General features: G+C 41.6%; 1 protein-coding gene across 1 annotated transcript in view; it reads right to left on the reverse strand.

The window, feature by feature from the left end:
• Positions 4,468 to 17,446, reverse strand: part of LOC109836943 (cyclin-dependent kinase E-1) — a 29,664-nt gene continuing 16,685 nt past the window's right edge. The window contains exons 11-16 of the mRNA XM_020404996.1: positions 16,704 to 16,751; positions 15,560 to 15,592; positions 15,296 to 15,404; positions 5,866 to 6,054; positions 5,351 to 5,420; positions 4,468 to 4,839 (exon numbers count right to left, since the gene is read on the reverse strand). Of these exons, the coding sequence (XP_020260585.1) occupies positions 4,838 to 4,839; positions 5,351 to 5,420; positions 5,866 to 6,054; positions 15,296 to 15,404; positions 15,560 to 15,592; positions 16,704 to 16,751 (451 nt within the window). The 3' untranslated portion in view covers positions 4,468 to 4,837. The remainder of the gene's footprint in view (positions 4,840 to 5,350; positions 5,421 to 5,865; positions 6,055 to 15,295; positions 15,405 to 15,559; positions 15,593 to 16,703; positions 16,752 to 17,446) is intronic.

Here is a 17,446-nt window from a genome sequence, read left to right on the forward strand (position 1 = left end):
ACTCCGGCCAAATTTAAGGCCTATATGGCGCCGGAGTTGAGAAAATATACCAATCTGACAAAACTAAAAGAAAATATACCGACTTGTCACCAAGCCTCTATAAAATATACCAATCTGGCCATTTTGCCTATATATAAGCTTAATTAAAACTCTCCTCAAAAGAAAGTCTCCAGCATGTTGCCCCTTTCTCCTTCAATTGTTGAAGCCTTTGAGTGGCAACTTGAAGAAAACATGATTAATGAACTTCATTGTGATGATCTATTCGCAGACTACAACCTTAATGAAACAGACACATCCATGAGCATGAGCAGTTTGTCTCCTCGGCGACAAGATACCGATCATGATGATGGAAAGAAGAAAATTTCAAATGCCGTGAAGAAATCAAGCCAACATGCCTATGAACGAGACCGAAGAGAGAAACTGAACAAGCTCTACTCCTCCCTTAGAGAACTTCTACCAAAGGATAAAAGAGTATGTCATGTCTTATAAACCTTTAATTACTCTACATTTTTTCTCTAATTATTTGAAGATTTTTCATCGTGCAGAAGAAATTGAGTATTCCATGTACAATTGCTCGTGTACTGAAATATATACCTGAACTGCAAAAGTGCGTCGAAAGGTTGAAATCTTCGAGAGAAGAGCTTTTGTTGAGGGCATCAAATGATGAATTTGATTCAAATTGTGACAAAGGAATGATGAATCCAGTGATTTCAGCAATATGTCTGAGTAAAAGAGAGATCATGATCCAAATATGCATATTTAACACGAGTTCAATGATCACTTTCTCGAAGATTATCAAGATTTTGGAGAGAGAAGAGCTACAGCTTTTGAATGCCACAACCCACACCACTCATGATGATAAAACATTATATTCTCTTCATCTTCAGGTTAGGTTTCCTCGCTTGGTGAGATATCTATCTTCATGTTTTAATTTGCAAGTGTATGAACGTGGAAATTTTAAATTTTTTGTAAAATTGAAAATTTGTGATATAATCAAGGAGGACGGTAAAACCAAAATCTCACCAGACAAAGAAGAAACGAAGGTTGTACTTAGAGAGGCCAGATGGTACGTATAAAGAAGATAACTAATAAAAGAGACAGGATCACATACATGCATGAATAAAGCAATGTTGAAAATAGCGTTAACGTATAGCGTAACGCTTACCTCCGGTTAGGTTACAATAGCGATAACGCATAGCGTAGCGTAGGTTAAATAATTTATTATTATTTAAATAATTTATAGATATATAACATTCTAAATAAAAAAATATGAATAATCATCGTAATTTTTAATTTCACGATTTAATATATCATCACAATTTCACAACAAAATCAACCATGTTTGTCTTAATAATCAATCCAAAAGCATAAAATATAGCAACCTAGACTAAAATGTAGCGACTTATATACATTAAGTACAGCAATTTAGACAATCAGTATGTTGACTGAAATAAAAATCGGGTTTAAAAATAAACATTAGGATACTCTGGGTTAAAGATTGAATTTGGAAATTTGTGGGCTGTATAATAACTGTAAGATAAAAACCGGGTTCAGAAACACGATATAAAAACCGGGTTCAGAAACATCGTGTATTTATATCAAGGGCTGACCGTCCGATCCTTCAGCCCTAAATGAAAGAAATCACCGCCTTCCTCTCTCGACTCTCTAACTCTCCGTCCCTAAATACCCAAATCTCACAGCCACTCGCCGCCGCAATCGCCACTCTCTAACCCAACGACGAATGCCCTAATCTCGGTGGGAGACGACGACGACGTAGACGAGGACGACAAAGTTCCAGTCGGGCGACGAAGACGAGGACGTGAAGTGAAGACGAGGACCGGAGAAGAAGAAGATGACGAAGGCCCTAAGGTCGGCGGGAGACGACGACGAAGGCCCTAATCTCGGTGGGAGACGATGACGACGGAGACAAGGACGTGACGGTGATGACGAGGACCTGAGACGACGAAGACGAGGACGTGACGGTGAAGACGACGACCTGAGGCGAAGACGAGGACCGAGGTTAGAATCTGGGCGACGGCTTCTCATTTTTTTTAGGGTTTTGTTAAATTTCAAGTCAATCACAGCCGTTGTTTTTTTTTTAAATAAATCCTGGCCATTAATAAAATAACGCGGGTTATGAAACGTTACGAAAAAACGCTACGTTACCTGCGCTACGGCCTAAATAGCGTGCGTTATTCGTCATCTACGCTATTTCAGAAGGCTATGTAGCGTTATCCTCCCGCTACGTCACGCTAAACGCTATTTTGCGTTATATGGCGCGTTATTTTCAACATTGGAATAAAGTACTACTCGATACTCATAATGCCTTCTTCCTCAGCTATTAAAAAAATAAGAGTATAGGGACGGATTCAACCAGTACCCCTTTAGCGTTTGGAATCAGTGACCTCAAACTCTTATACTTCGCTTTCATAAGCTCTCTCCTCTGCTTCTCATTTAGTGCAAATTATTTAATTTAGGTCCTGAGCTGTTGAAAGTTATCGATGTAGCTGTCATTGGAAGATGCAGAAGATTCAGGAGATCCGATGCAGGCGCGCGCGTATGTAGGATTTTGGTCCCAGTGCCGATTGCTTGAGTCCCAATTTATGGTGTCCATATGGGGTGCAACATTGATATCCTCCCTCATGAGATCGGGTGTGATCGACGCAGTGGCATTCTTGTGTCCAGTATGGAGGTTATCAATAAGTCCATTGTTGGTGATGCTATTGTAGTTAGGAAACCGGGAGGGGGGGTAGCAATCAATGAAGGTGCTATAAGATTGGAGCCGGGGAGGGGGATCAAATGAGCTCGAATTCTCATGCATCTTTGCTCCAGTACTGTTTTCAGTGGACTGGCTAGATAAAAGAAGACGAGGAAATGTAAATTATGGCTCTTCATCTAATAATATAACATCATGAAGTGTGAGAGCAGTTGAAGCATGCAAAATTCATGACTGTTTGCATGAGGTGTTTTTGGTTAATTTTTGTTGTTCTTCTTTGGAAGAATAATTAACTTTAAGTTACTGATATATCATGTAAAAGAAATGATAAATGCATTCCTAGTCTGAAATTTTTACAGTGGTATTGAAAATAATCTTTGTTTTGCACCGTGGTAGTGGCAAAAGGTCTTTCCATCTGAATAAGTATGCGCTAAAATTAACTCTTCTTAACATTCCTCTTATACGAGGATTGAAGGGAACAAATTATATTGAGATCTGAAGTGAGGGGCTGATTAATTCTTGAGAAAAAAAAATTATAATAATTTTATGAACACTTTCTAACTCATGTAAGTGTCAGAAGCATTCAAAAAGACTTCAGAAATCATAATGTATAGTAATAAAGTGTACAGATAGATTCAATGGTATCATGCAGTAACACTTTGAGTCAGTCGTTTCCATATCTTTTTCTCATATTATGGATACAGAATTTGATGGTTTTACCTTTTCAAATTCTAATTTTCTTCACCCAAAATTTTCTAAAATGTTAATTTTTGAAATTGCTACTGGAGACTACTGAGGGAAGCACGCTTTTGATGTGGATGGAACTGAAACTGATTGACGAACACAAGAAAAGTGTGAAGACTGTTTGTCGAAGCATTGCTGAACTCATGACTAGGTCTGTATGTTGAAAGCCTTTTATTTTCATTCTTTTTCATAGACCATTTTGAATCTGAAAACATTCCTTAATCTGAGTCCTGTTTCATTGAGCCAGACTGTAAGTTGTATTTATCTTTCTAGTTTATTTTTTCTTTTTAGGTTAATTATATCTTAGATAACTTTATCTATCCCTCAAAAACTTGAGTTGTCTGACAAAGCATTAGTTTAGTCTTTCTCTTAACTATTGTTGGAAAAATAAAATGTTAATATGACATAATTCTATTTTTATATGACTTTGGAAGGGTTAGAGATAAATTACTCATTTCTGAAAAATTATTATTCAAAGAGAAATTCCGATTTTATTCACTAACAGTTAGAAGGGGAGGGTAAAGTTGAAGGACTACTATAATTTGGAGGCTGCAATGCAATCATGAAGATTTGTATATAACTTTAAAAATCTGATCTCGGAAAAATATACAGAAAACATCCAGAACAATGAGAAAATCCAAGCAGTAACTCACACAATTAGATTTGAGATGGATTTGTTAATAATTAAAATAAAAATCTACTTGTACTTGTGAAATCCTTTTCAACCAATACACCTATACAAGTTTCAAAATAACTTTGTTCGATCAAAAGCTCATTTCGTCAGCCTAGCTAAGCTGCTGGGCAACCCGTAGAAAAATCTGAAAATGAATAGATTGTATCAGTTATATGCATACATTATGCAGACGGGTACTTGTAATTCAATAATCCATCTATTGCTTCTGTTTCAAAATATATAACTCTGGGCATGTGCAAGATTCCAAACGTTTGTGGGAAAAGCCAGCTACCAAAAGAATAAAAACAAAAATAAAAACTAAAAAAAAAAAAAATTAAGGAAAAGAGACAGATAACAAAACTATTTCAGTTTTTCTGTGGATTCAATTATACAAATTACATATGGATACATTTCTCTCTGCTAAAGTTGCTGAAGTCATTGCGTTGGGAGATCCAGGCTCCAACAGAGCTTACAACCAACAACTGTCAACTCATATTGGCATTGCTATGCCTTAGAACAATTTATATACAAAGATGGCAGCTTACTTCCCCTGTGTATCTTTTTCTCACTGAAGGAGAGCCTTGCATGAGATCGAGGCCACCATTTTATGCTGGTTAGAAATGATTTAAACCGTCTAGGACAGTGTCATTCTATGAATGGGTGAGTAAAGAATCCCAGCCTAATTCAAGAATCAAGTTCCAATCTCCTGCAAGCATGAACCGTGCTGGTAAGAGAACAAATTAACACAAGTATTTGGGGGTGAAGATGAATCTCACAAAAATTACAGTGTGGCTTTGTTTGCATTTTTGAACAACCTGATAGTATATTCTACTTGAGTAGCTAACAAAGCAAACTTGTAATTTTTGAGGTAAGTTTCATGAATCCATTTTCTTCTGCAACTAGCTCTTTAGAGGTACATATTTTCTGTTAAACTGGTCCTCGTTGTATCCTGTTTTATTATCTCAATCCCATGTCATTTCATTCTAAACCAGTAACAAGGTACTTAAAAAACTATTTTAAACTCCTCATTGCCTTCTTATGCATGTCCAACAACATCTAACTGATCCCCCTTTCATTTTATTCTAAACTCTCTAAAGGAAATATAAATTTCAGGAGCTAAGCAGAAAACACAGCACTGGACCCAACATTACGCAGATCTGCCTAGAATTCAAAAAATATTTAATACAGCTACCAAGCATAAAAAGGTGGAAAATTACATCCAAAGCGCCTTTTCTGCTGAGGGTATCCAGGATTCTGCATTCCAATTCCTTGATCCTTCCTCCGCAACTGTTTCATAAGTGGGAAAAAAAAAGGAAAAAAAATACATGAGACCAGAAATGAATCTAGTACCAAAAGAAATCAATGTCAGAAAACTCCCCTGAACTTTGTTTTTTTGTGGGTTTTTTCTTTTTGGGGGTGGGGGTGGGGCGGTGGGTTGGCAGACATGATTCCCTTGGACTTTTTTATCCCACATAACTACCCTAAAATTTAGGGTGCCTCACAAACCACCCCTAAACATTGAAGTTTTCTCACAGGACAATGCACCTGTAATTTAAAAAAACTACAATTTTCTTGAGAGAAAAAAACCCTAAATGCAGGGAACATAAGATGTTGAGTTCACATATTATGTGAAATAAAAAGGTTCGGGGTGCGCTATTGTGCAAAACCCCCAAAGTTCAAGGGGGTTTGTGCAATGAACCCAAAAAAAATCTAATGGAGACATGAAGATTACCTGCTGCTGCTGAGCCTGAGCAGCATTGCCCCTTTGCATAGGGATACCTCCAGGGTTGAGACCACTAATACCAGCTTGGGAGGCCATATTAAAAGCATTCATTCGTTGCATTCCAACCATCTGCATTTGACGAGGAACTTGTCTAGGACCCACCATTGTTGCATTCCCAACAGCAGTTCCAGATTGCATCTGAACCAACAAAACAATGGCACCATTACTCAATCCTCAACAATGCTTAAAAAAATTCTGGAAGAGTTGGTTCTCAAATACTCTGTAGACATGAGAATACCCGATGTCTACAAGGTGGCCTATCTAGAAGAATTCTTCCCCTTAAGTGATGCTTCAGGCAAAAGGTTTGTCAGTTTTTGACACTAGATACAAATTTGGCTAACGATATATATGTGGATTCAAGAACGAAAGTGTCTTCATTAATGTAGAAACAAGGACTAGAGGTAGGCATTGTTCGCGGGAAAAATTGTGTTCTTCATTGAATTCATTGTACTCTCAAGTAATTGTTTATCGATTACAAAAGATCCGGTCTTTTTATAAGATCCGGTTACAACAAAATCAAAAAGAAATGAAAATTACAACCTTCCTTTTATGTCGAACGAATCGCGAGCTCCTATTTTGCGGTCACTCGCTTTTGTGGGTTCTTTGCCTGCGCCGGGGTTAATCCGTGGACCACCGCACGATCTAGATCCGGTCGGATCTACACGGTATTGTTCGCGGGAAAAATTGTAGTTTTCATTGACGTCATTGTACTCTTGAGTAATAGTTTATCGATTACAAAAGATCCGGTCTTTTTATAAGATCCGGTTACAACAAAATCAAAAGAAAATAAAAATTACAACTTTCCTTTTATGTCGAACGAATCGCGAGATCCTGTTTTGCGGTCTCTCACTTTTGTGGGTTTTTTGCCTGCGCCGGGGTTAATCCGTGGACCACCGCGCGATCTTGATCCGGTCGGATCTACACGGTATGACGGGTGCTATTTCACGAAGGAAATAACAGCCGGGGGGATTAATTCACCAAGGAAATAATCGCCCTAGTAATCGAAATCGACCAAGCGAAATCGAGACTCTTCTCGGGATCAAAAACCAATTTTTGATCCGGAGGATAACCGTGTAGATCTCAGATCTGATCTCTCTCGAACTCCTGCCTTATTTGGCGTGGATGATCGCTAAGAACCAGATCTGATATGTCCAAGTCTTCAAAGTTCCAAAGCTTCAATCTTTTTAAGTTTTGAGTGCCTTCAATCCAGCAGGCTTCGCCCTCCAAAAATTACAACCCTTCAAAAATGAGCCATGCCTAGCCTATTATAGGCACTCAAACCTGTGCCTTGGCACAGGTGGCCGGCCAACCTAAGAGGTGCTCGGCCACCGAGCCACCTAGAGGTGGCTCGGTTTTTGGCCGAGTCCTCAGGTGTTGTGTCGTGTTGTCCGTTGTCCGGTTTTATGGTTTCGCGGTTTATCCAAGTTTTATCGTTGATCTGAACTCTGATTTGGAGGTCCGGATCCCGATTGGCAGTAAATCCGTTTCGGTGATTGAGTTCAAATCCGTTCTACAGTTGGATGACTCGTTGACTCACCGAACCGTTAGCTTGATTCCGCACGCGCGAATGGATGCATTCAATTGCTTTGCGTGCGATTCGTTAGCCTTGTCGCCTCGTTAATCCCTCGTTGCGTGTCACTTGGCCTTCGATGTTGTGGACTAACGTTCGTGTTTAGATACGTCACCCGAGTGTTCGTTGGTTTTGATCGAATCATTACGGTGCGAGCTGTGTTAAGGGACCTATAAGCAGTTTTATACGCCTACAGATACCCCCTCTAAAGTATTTCAGCCTCGTTCTTTTATAGAAGAGTCTGGAATACTTTGGATATGATTGTCCCAACCTTCAGTCGGTGTAACGGGACTTTGGAATGGTTTCTGTTCTTGATTCCTTCCATCCTTCAGGCTATTCGGTGCTTTGTCGAATGTCTGTAAGATTTCCGGTGCTGCATTTATTGTCTGACCGTTGTCGGAATTTCGAACTTAAGGTCGATTCTTGATTTTCTGATCTTTAGCTCGTGTTTATTGGTTCAACATAGAACGGACTATCGATTGTTGGCTCTGAGTTCTCATTTGCGACGCGTAGTCCGGCGTAGTGTTGTTGAGTTATCCTTAAGAATATTTTTAGGAAAATATTCTCCAGAAACTTCTCAACCAAAAATAGGAAATAGTTTATACTCGTATACCTTATTGGAGTATTAAGAAGCAGTTTATACTCGTATACTTTTCGGAGTATTGATTCTTTCATTGCAACGCATTGATAGGCGTTGACCTAGGGTTACGTGTTGACCTTAGGGTTTTGAACGTCGTACGTTGACTTTTTGATCGCAACGCGTTGACTGCCGTTGACCTAGGGTTACGCGTTTGACCGGCGTTGACCTTAGGGTTTTGAACGTCGTATGTTGACTTTTTGATCGCAACGCGTTGACTGGTGTTGACCTAGGGTTACGCGTTGTCCGGCGTTGACCTTAGGGTTTTGAACGTCGTACGTTGACTTTTTGATCGCAACGCGTTGACTGACGTTGATCTAGGGTTACGCGTTGACCGGCGTTGACCCTAGGGTTTCGAATGTCGTTGGATGCTCAAGTCACGAGACCAACTAATGAAGCTAATGCGTCAGTGACTCTCATATTTATAGGATTTTTGGCAAACCCTCAGCCATCAACGGGTTTGATGAGCCTTTACCGACTACCGTTTAAGTCGGGCTAGCATGCGGATTATCTAAATCCGTTCCGCATGTGACGTTGTGCTAAGAGAGTTAACGCTCTTAGTGCTACGATATTGAATACGTAGACTTCGTCTTTCTCACTGGAATAGACTACCCGGCGACGCGTGTTAGGCGCTGACTTTAGGATTCTTGGCTAACCCCCAGCCTTCAACGGATTTGATTAGCCTTTACCGACTACCGTTTGAGTCGGGCTAGCATGCGGATTGTCTAAATCCGTTCCGCATGTAACGTTGTGCTAAGAGAGTGAATTCTCTGAGACTTTGTGCTATGATGTCGAATACATAGGTTTCGCTATTGTTACGGGAATAGGCTACCCAGCAACGTGTATTAGACACTGACTTATTTCTACTTAGGCTTCGGGATAAAATACCCCAGAATCGAACTCTTGTGTCTTTTTCTACGGAAAAAGACTAAACCGGCGACGCGTGTTAGGCGTCGACATATCCTTTCTTAGGATTCATGATGAAATTCCCCATGCGTGTAAGGCATGGATTTTGGTATTATTAATAACCTGCCACAATGTTGAATATGCGGACGGGTGTTCTTTTTAACGGTTAAGAACTAACCGGCAGCACGGGTTAAGCGCAGACTTATCACTGCTTAGGTTTTAGGATAGAATACCCCAGAATCGAACTCTGGTGTCTTTTTCTACGGAAAAAACTAAACCGACAGCGCGTGTTAGGCGCAAATTTATCCCTGCTTAGGATTCGGGATAAACTTCCTAGACTGGAATTCTGATGTCTTCTTCAATCGGTGAAAGACTAAACCGGCAACGCGTGTTAGGCGTTGATTTATCCCTACTTAGGATTCGGGATAAAATTCCCTGTACCTGTGAGGTACAGATTTTAGGAGTTGAAAAAGGTGGTGTCTTCTCTTAGGGCAAAGACGAACCCGAAATGGGAGAGGAAGAATTTTATATTCTATCTCCCGACACTGAGGAAGAAGAATTTTATATTCTATCTTCAGCTGGAAAGGAGACTCGATGTAGGATCTCCACCCCCAGAATCCGGAAAGGTGAAACTAAAAGTGGGATCTCCACTCCGAGAATCGATCACTCGATTTGAAAGTGGACCTCTCGTTCATTGGAGGAATCGAGAGGGGATTTTGGTTTTGGTCCTAACTGTAGGAAGGTTTGACCAAGCAGGAGTTTGAGATGACCCTAACTGTAGGAAGGTTTGATCACTCGATTTGAAAGTGGACCCTCTCATTCATTGGAGGAATCGAGAGGGGATTTTGATTGTGGTCCTAACTGTAGGAAGGTTTGACCGAACGGACAGGAAGTGGAATACAAATAGCAGTAGAAATACTGGTTTATACTGGCCACTCGATGAAGGGTTTTGACGTTAAGTAATCAGGACTTAACACGTCAAGCTTTGGAAATTACCATGAATTGGCGGACAGAAAATTTAGTGGACCCACCGTCAATTGACTTGATCAGTAGGGGATTTTTGTGAGGAAAGATTAATCTGTCAAAAGGATCGAATCTCGTCTCAACAAGATAACTCATGAGAATTAGTGAATTTGATAACAATAATGGAAAACATTCCGACATTTAGAGTTTAAATGTGGATGTTTTACTTATCACTTTTATAGTGATTAGGTTATCCCTAAGAATATCACCCGTGGTATTCTTTTGGGAACTTCCCGATACATGAATAATCCACCCCCAGCTTCCCTTGTGGAACTGGGTCCGACATGGTACTCAGTTACATGACCGGGTTATCCTTAAGAATATTACATATAAAAATTCTCCAGGAACTTCCCGTGAAAGAAATGAAATAGTTTAGACTCATATACATGTTGGAGTATCAGGGAGCAGTTTAACCTCTTATACCGGTCGGAGGATTGAGAAGCAGTTTATACTCTTATACTTGTCGGAGTCTCGCCATTCTCATTTGGCTTATCCCAGCGTTATGACGCCGGCTTCAACCAATGTTTGGATGCTATTCTTGAGAGCGAAGCAATCCTTGGTGGGATGAAGGACTCTCCTGTGGTATGCACGGTACTTTGGATCCGCAGTGTTGTCAGCTTCCTCCTGATTTATGATAGGTGGTAGCTTGATCTTGTTGCCTCCAATGAGGGATTCGAAGATGGCTGGAACGTCTTCGTCCTTGAAAGAATACTCTTTTTGGAGTTTCGGACCCGAAGTCTTTTGTTGTCTTCGGAGTTGCTTTTGCGACGTCTGATTAGCGCCAACAGCAGCTGCAGGTGCCTTGCCCTTACCGCGAGAGGCAAAGTTCGAGTTCAGAGGATTAGCCGTCGGTAGGTTCCTCGGCTTTCTTCCTTCGGAGGAAGCGTTCGGCTTGTTCACCGCGCACCTTCAAGTCTTTCCATGTGTTAGACGGTGCTGTTCCCATTGCTTCCAATACGTCCAACGCGAGGTTGTTGTGGCAAGTCTGGAGAATGAACTCCTCAGTGATCGGGTCCCGACAGTTCATCGCCTTGTTCCGGAACCTTTTGACGAAGGTATCAACTAATTCCCCATCTTTTTGTTTCTCGTCAAGCAACGACCCGATGGATATCTCGGTGTCGTCGTCGAAGAAATTGGTGAGGAATTTAGTCTCCATGTCGTCCCAGCTATTCACACTTCCTGGCTTGAGGCGACGATACCAATCGAAGGCGGCTCCCCGAAGAGTGCCAACGAAGGACCGTACCATCAGAGGCTCATTACCAGAGATAACCCCTAGGTGTGATTTGAAGTAAATCAAATGCTGAGTGGGTGAACCCTCCCCATCAAACGGCGTGAAGTTAATTAAATTAAACTTCGCCGGATACGGGATTGATTCCCATTCTCTTGGATATGGACAAGGAATGCCCGTCTTTTTCATCTCTTGAGCTGAAATCAACGTATTAATTTTGCTCTCGAGGTTTTTAATCTTCAAACTTTCACCTGTATTTTCGTTAACACGATTCTGAGGTGGAAGTGTGGCGTTATGACTAGCATTCTCGATACCACCACTTGCATTGACGGGAGGATTATTGGCATTATGAGCTTCATCTGCACCCGTATCCTCATCTTCTTGATTGACCTGGTTACGATTACTTGGTTCGCCTTGCTGGTTTGTCAGCGCTCGGATTTGTTGGTCATGCATTTCTCTCATATTCTGCATGGCCATCTGCATTTCGAGCCTGAAGCTCTCTTGTTGCTTAGCCATGGCTTCTTCGAGCATCTTGGCTACTTGTTCCGCGCTTATCATCAGTGACTCGCGGGGTTGTCCCTCGCTGGATACTGTATTGTCTGATGCGACAGCAGAGCAGGAATCTGATTCTTCATCTTCTGACGGCAATCTTGTCCGAACCCTACCATAAGTTCCTCGTATGATGGCTTCGGACTGCAGACGGGTCATCCGCCGGGGTACTTCCGGAATCGACTCGGTATTATCCTGTGTCGACGTCCCTTTGCTGATCATATTAGTGGTGACCCTCGGAAATTCTCCATCTTTGACAACCATTCTTCTTTGTCGGAAACGCCTAGACCTTGGTCTTGGCGTTTCGGTATTGAGCCTTTCGAAAACCGAATTTCTTTCGGGGACCGTCTTGATACAGTTGCACTCAGACAATACTGCCCGAATGAGTTTGGAACAGAGGCATTGAGTTTCTAGCCCTCGGGGACTCCTTTTCCTGGTTTTTCTCGTACTCCCATCACGATAGTACAACTCGTCGGCTTGAAGGTCGGAGTAACTTATCGTGTGTTGGCACGACTTCTCAGGTATAACGTTGTCATCTTCAGACGATAATGTTTCCCTCTGAGGGCGAACTGCCTTCTTTGGGCTTTCAAGAGTCACGCGCCTCGAGACATGCCTTTTTGGACGTGAATTCTCAGCGGGCTCCTGGACTTCAATGCGCAAATTGGCGCGCGCAGCTGCCTTGAACTCGTTGTCATGTTGGAGGTGACGGCGACCCCCAGCATGTTGAGTCGTTCGGGGCTTCTTCATCGGGCTCAAACGTTCTTGAACTGGAGCTTTGCATCGGTCATCGGGAAGTGGACCGAGACGCTCCAAAACGGACTTCCTTCTTCGGGATGATTCCGCGGGATCTCCCAGAGTAGCTATTGAATTGTCGGCGATTCATTGGTTTGCCGGAGGTGAACTTGCTTCGAAGCTGCAATGATTGTGCCTTAGCCTGAATCTCCGCTTCAGACTTCAACTTCCATACTTGGCGGGCTGGTGGCGGCTTTTTGGCCACTTCCTTCTATAGCCTTCTGCGGGCTTCTTGGACTTGAGCCCGTGCCTGCGCTGATAGTGCGCGGCGCTTGCGAATGTGCTCCTCAAGTGTCGAACGATTCCGTGTGACACGGATCCATTCGTGTTGGCGGCTTGGAGGAGCTATCATTCATTGGTTGTTGAGGCTGTTTGCCTCTCCTGTTCTTCAGATCCGCGTTATAGGCGGATTCCATCCGTGGATTCCATCGTCTTCGCGAGTTCCTTGGCCAAACGTTGACGTCGCCTCTGACGGGCTCTCTTGGAAAGAGTAACGGAGGAATCGGCGGGACGGGGAACAGGGTTGACCTGTTTGGAGGTTGGTGGAGCTTCACCCGACGCAACTTTGGCGTCAATCGGGGTGAAATCTTCGTTGGTATTCTCGACTTCTTCGTACCAACGGACCTTTCTCCTGGAGGAGAACTTCTTGGACTTGCGGGGGAAGGTCGATCCGGACGAGGATGACAGGTACTCCTCGAACTTTTGCTGGTCGAATTCATACTCGACCTTCTCCTCGACCGGGATTGAGATCCGCGGCTGCGACGCAACGATCTCGGCAGCGAGATCGGGGGGCCCCCCCGGCGAGTCATTGCACTCTTTGGTAACAGTTTATCGGTTACAGAAAGATCCGGTCTTTTTATAAGATCCGGTTACAACAAAATCAAAAAGAAATGAAAATTACAACCTTCCTTTTATGTCGAACGAATCGCGAGCTCCTGTTTTGCGGTCACTCGCTTTTGTGGGTTCTTTGCCTGCGCCGGGGTTAATCCGTGGACCACCGCACGATCTAGATCCGGTCGGATCTACACGGTATTGTTCGCGAGAAAAATTATGGTTTTCATTGACGTCATTGTACTCTTGAGTAATAGTTTATCGATTACAAAAGATCCGGTCTTTTTATAAGATCCGATTACAACAAAATCAAAAGAAAATAAAAATTACTACTTTCCTTTTATGTCGAACGAATCGCGAGATCCTGTTTTGCGGTCTCTCGCTTTTGTGGGTTCTTTGCCTGCGCCGGGGTTAATCCGTGGACCACCGCGCGATCTTGATCCGGTCGGATCTACACGATATGACGGGTGCTATTTCACGAAGGAAATAACAGCCGGGGGTACTATTTCACCAAGGAAATAATAGCCTGTAGTTATCGAAATCGACCAAGCGAAATCGAGACTCTTCTCGGGATCAAAAAGCAAGTTTTGATCCGGAGGGAAACCGTGTAGATCTCAGATCTGATCTCTCTCGAACTCCTGCCTTATTTGGCGTGGATGATCGCTAAGAACCAGATCTGATATGTCCAAGTCTTCAAAGTTCCAAAGCTTCAATATTTTTAAGTTTTGAGCCTTCAATCCAGCAGAGCTTCGCCTCCAAAAATTACAACCCTTCAAAAATGAGCCATGCCTAGCCTATTTATAGGCACTCAAACCTGTGCCTTGGCACAGGTGGCCGGCCACCGAGCCACCATAGCCACTTAGAGGTGGCTCGGCCACCGAGCCACCTAGAGGTGGCTCGGTTTTGGCCGAGTCCTCCAGGTGTTGTGTCGTGTTGTCCGTTGTCCGGTTTTATGGTTTCGCGGTTTATCCAAGTTTTATCGTTGATCTGAACTCTGATTTGGAGGTCTGGATCCCGATTTGGCAGTAAATTCGTTTCAGTGATTGAGTTCAAATCCGTTCTACAGTTGGATGACTCGTTGACTCACCGAACCGTTAGCTTGATTCCGCACGCGAATGGATGCATTCAATTGCTTGCGTGCGATTCGTTAGCCTTGTCGCCTCGTTAATCCGCTTCGTTGCGTGTCACTTGGCTTCGATGTTGTGGACTAACGTTCGTGTTTAGATACGTCACCCGATGGTTCGTTGGTTTGTCGAATCACCGTGCCGAGCTGTGTTAAGGGACCTATAAACAGTTTTATACGCCTACAGGCATAAATGAACATGGATATAGGAAATTAAAAATGTGTGAAAAAATAGAAAATGGCCTTTAACAGAGCAGAGCGAAAGAACAAGAGTTGTGTAACCAAAGGCAGAACTTTGTGATAAAAACTTCATTGTAATTGTTGTAAGAAATGGACCCACAACCGACTTTACTCTAAAACTTACTCTCTCTAATGCTTCGTAAATGGAGTTGGTAATCCCCAAAGATAGCCTTATATCTGTCTATTTGTGATGCATGCCACAAAATAAGAACCTAATGAAAAGATATTTTATACATGCATAGTGATGTGCAACACTAAAAATAGAATATGCTTTTTATGATGGAAAGAAAACATGAAAACAAGAAAATGCAAGTATGCCTTAAACGTGTCCATTACGTGTTTAGGCTCTCTTTCAACCCAACAAAACATAGGCTGCAACTTAGCTCTAAACCTTTAAAGCAACCTATGAATATGGAAAAACATCCATAATCTGAAGTTAAAATTGCAATGATCTACAGGGCTCAGGGTTGATTAATATACCTGTTGAGGAGGTTGGATGCTGGTTGTTCCTTCAAAATCAGTAGTCGTGTCAACTGGCCGAGCAGGATAATTAACAGTTTTCTCTCCAGGTTGGGATGGTACAAGTGCACTAAGCATAGATAAAATATCGACCAAGTCAAGATAATATAGCAGAGTGCATGCTTTTGCATAGCATGATATCCTACTATAAAATATCTTGGCATGCATCTAACTCACAGTAGTTTGGCTAATATATGAACAAATAGAAATAGATTAGAAACATACTTGCGACCAGGCAGAGGATCAATCCGGAAATACCTGCAATTAGTAATAAGCAAATAGTGTTCAGTAAGAGGCACAAAATAACACCTTCGTTTTCTAAAGGAACTAGAGTTGTTTCTTATGTACATTAAGAAACAATCTCTGAAACAGCAGTCAACTAGCCCACGCTAACCTACATTCATAAACTTGTTTGGCAAGATAAAACTGGATTGAAGTCTCTTAACCTCTAGTTCACTGTTATAAATAGCGGTAAATAGCGTCGCAACAGCAGCGCTAATAGTGCTAGCGGTCCCTTCCCGCTACGCTATCGCCCAATAACGATGATATATTGCGGATATAAGCTTTATGCTCGCAAAGGCGGCTAATAGCTTGCCATAGCGGTGAATACCAGGCAATTGCGGGAAAAATCCATTCTTTGACCACTATTTACAAACGGTTTGAAGTTTATTTTTTTAAAATTAAACCCGACCCGCAACCACTACATCCCACTGTCTCCTGCAATTTCTAGTGTCCTCTCACCTCCACTTGCCATGAGCTCCTCCTACCACGGTCCTCTCACCACTCAGCTCCTCTTCTCGAAGACGATTCTTTGACTCCTCTAGTCGTCTTTGGTATTATATGATAGTTGCATGTCTATTTTATGATCTTTTTAAATCATCAAATATGCACTTTTAGATTTTCTAAATTTTTTTTATTTTTTTTAATATTTATACATATCTAAATTAGACCGCTATTTGAATTTGCATTTTTTACCGCTATTTTGCTGCAATAGCCTCAAATAGCTTTAACGATGCCTCACCACTACGCGACACTATCCGCTATAGATAAACTTGCTCTAGTTTAACCTGTTGCCGAACAAGGCCTAACAGTGCAAAAAAGAGCTGCTAGACATTTGACAACTTCTATGCATACAAAGGAAAATATGTAATGGAAAAGTAACTAAATACGCAGAGATTACATTTTCAAATAAGCACTTAAGAAGTGGTACAAGCTGTCTTATCCTCCGCAATGGCTAATGTGGACGAATATCTAGTTCAGTATGCAGGTGGATATACCTATGCTAGAGACTAAGATAAAAAAATTAAAGAAAAGAAAACAAATTATTGCAGGAAAAGAATAATAGAAGCTGCAAGATTTTGATCCTTACTCATGCTCCAGAGCTTGGACTGCAGTTATACGCTTTCGAGGATCATACCTAACATGAAAATCATAAGATTACACAACTGATAAAAGCATGCAAGAGCTAATCACACCTGCTAAGATACAGGAAAAGGATTCCATCTGAATAAGTCAAGTTAGTTGCAGACACTGAAACCATCAAAGGCTACTGGGACTGGCCTCTTGATGTTACTTCAAAAGAATTAAGAGTTACATAGTGAATGAATCTCAAGTTAGATAAACTAAAGAATACAACAATTGTCGGAAGGACGAAAAAGGGCACTAAGATTCACTATCATAATGGTCAAAAGTGAACTGTTTATACACCTTTTATTTGTTCATAAAGAATCAACGAAGACTTTTACTATGGTGCAAATGAACAATTCTATTGACTGGTTGAAGATTGTTCAAGCTTATATGCCTGCAAGCCGACAGAAAGAAATTATGGAGCACAACTGTGAAGTTCTATGCTTCATTAATGCATTAGTGTCAAAGAGATCTTTTACCACTATATAGATTGACAAGCAAGCACATGCCAAATGTTGGATAATTTACTGCCTCAACAGGCACAATCAGCTACAGGATAGGTTATTATCTTCAGTGGAAATAAAACTCATTTTATGACATGAATAACCTTAAAACCCAAAATGTTGTAAAGATGGAAAGGACAATGTGTTATTTAAATTGTTATCTTCCTATTTTCTTGCACCATGGGTCTATGCAATTTGTTGA

This window comes from Asparagus officinalis, chromosome 4 (assembly GCF_001876935.1).
Source record: "Asparagus officinalis chromosome 4, Aspof.V1, whole genome shotgun sequence".
In the NCBI taxonomy this organism is placed as follows: Eukaryota; Viridiplantae; Streptophyta; class Magnoliopsida; order Asparagales; family Asparagaceae; genus Asparagus; species Asparagus officinalis.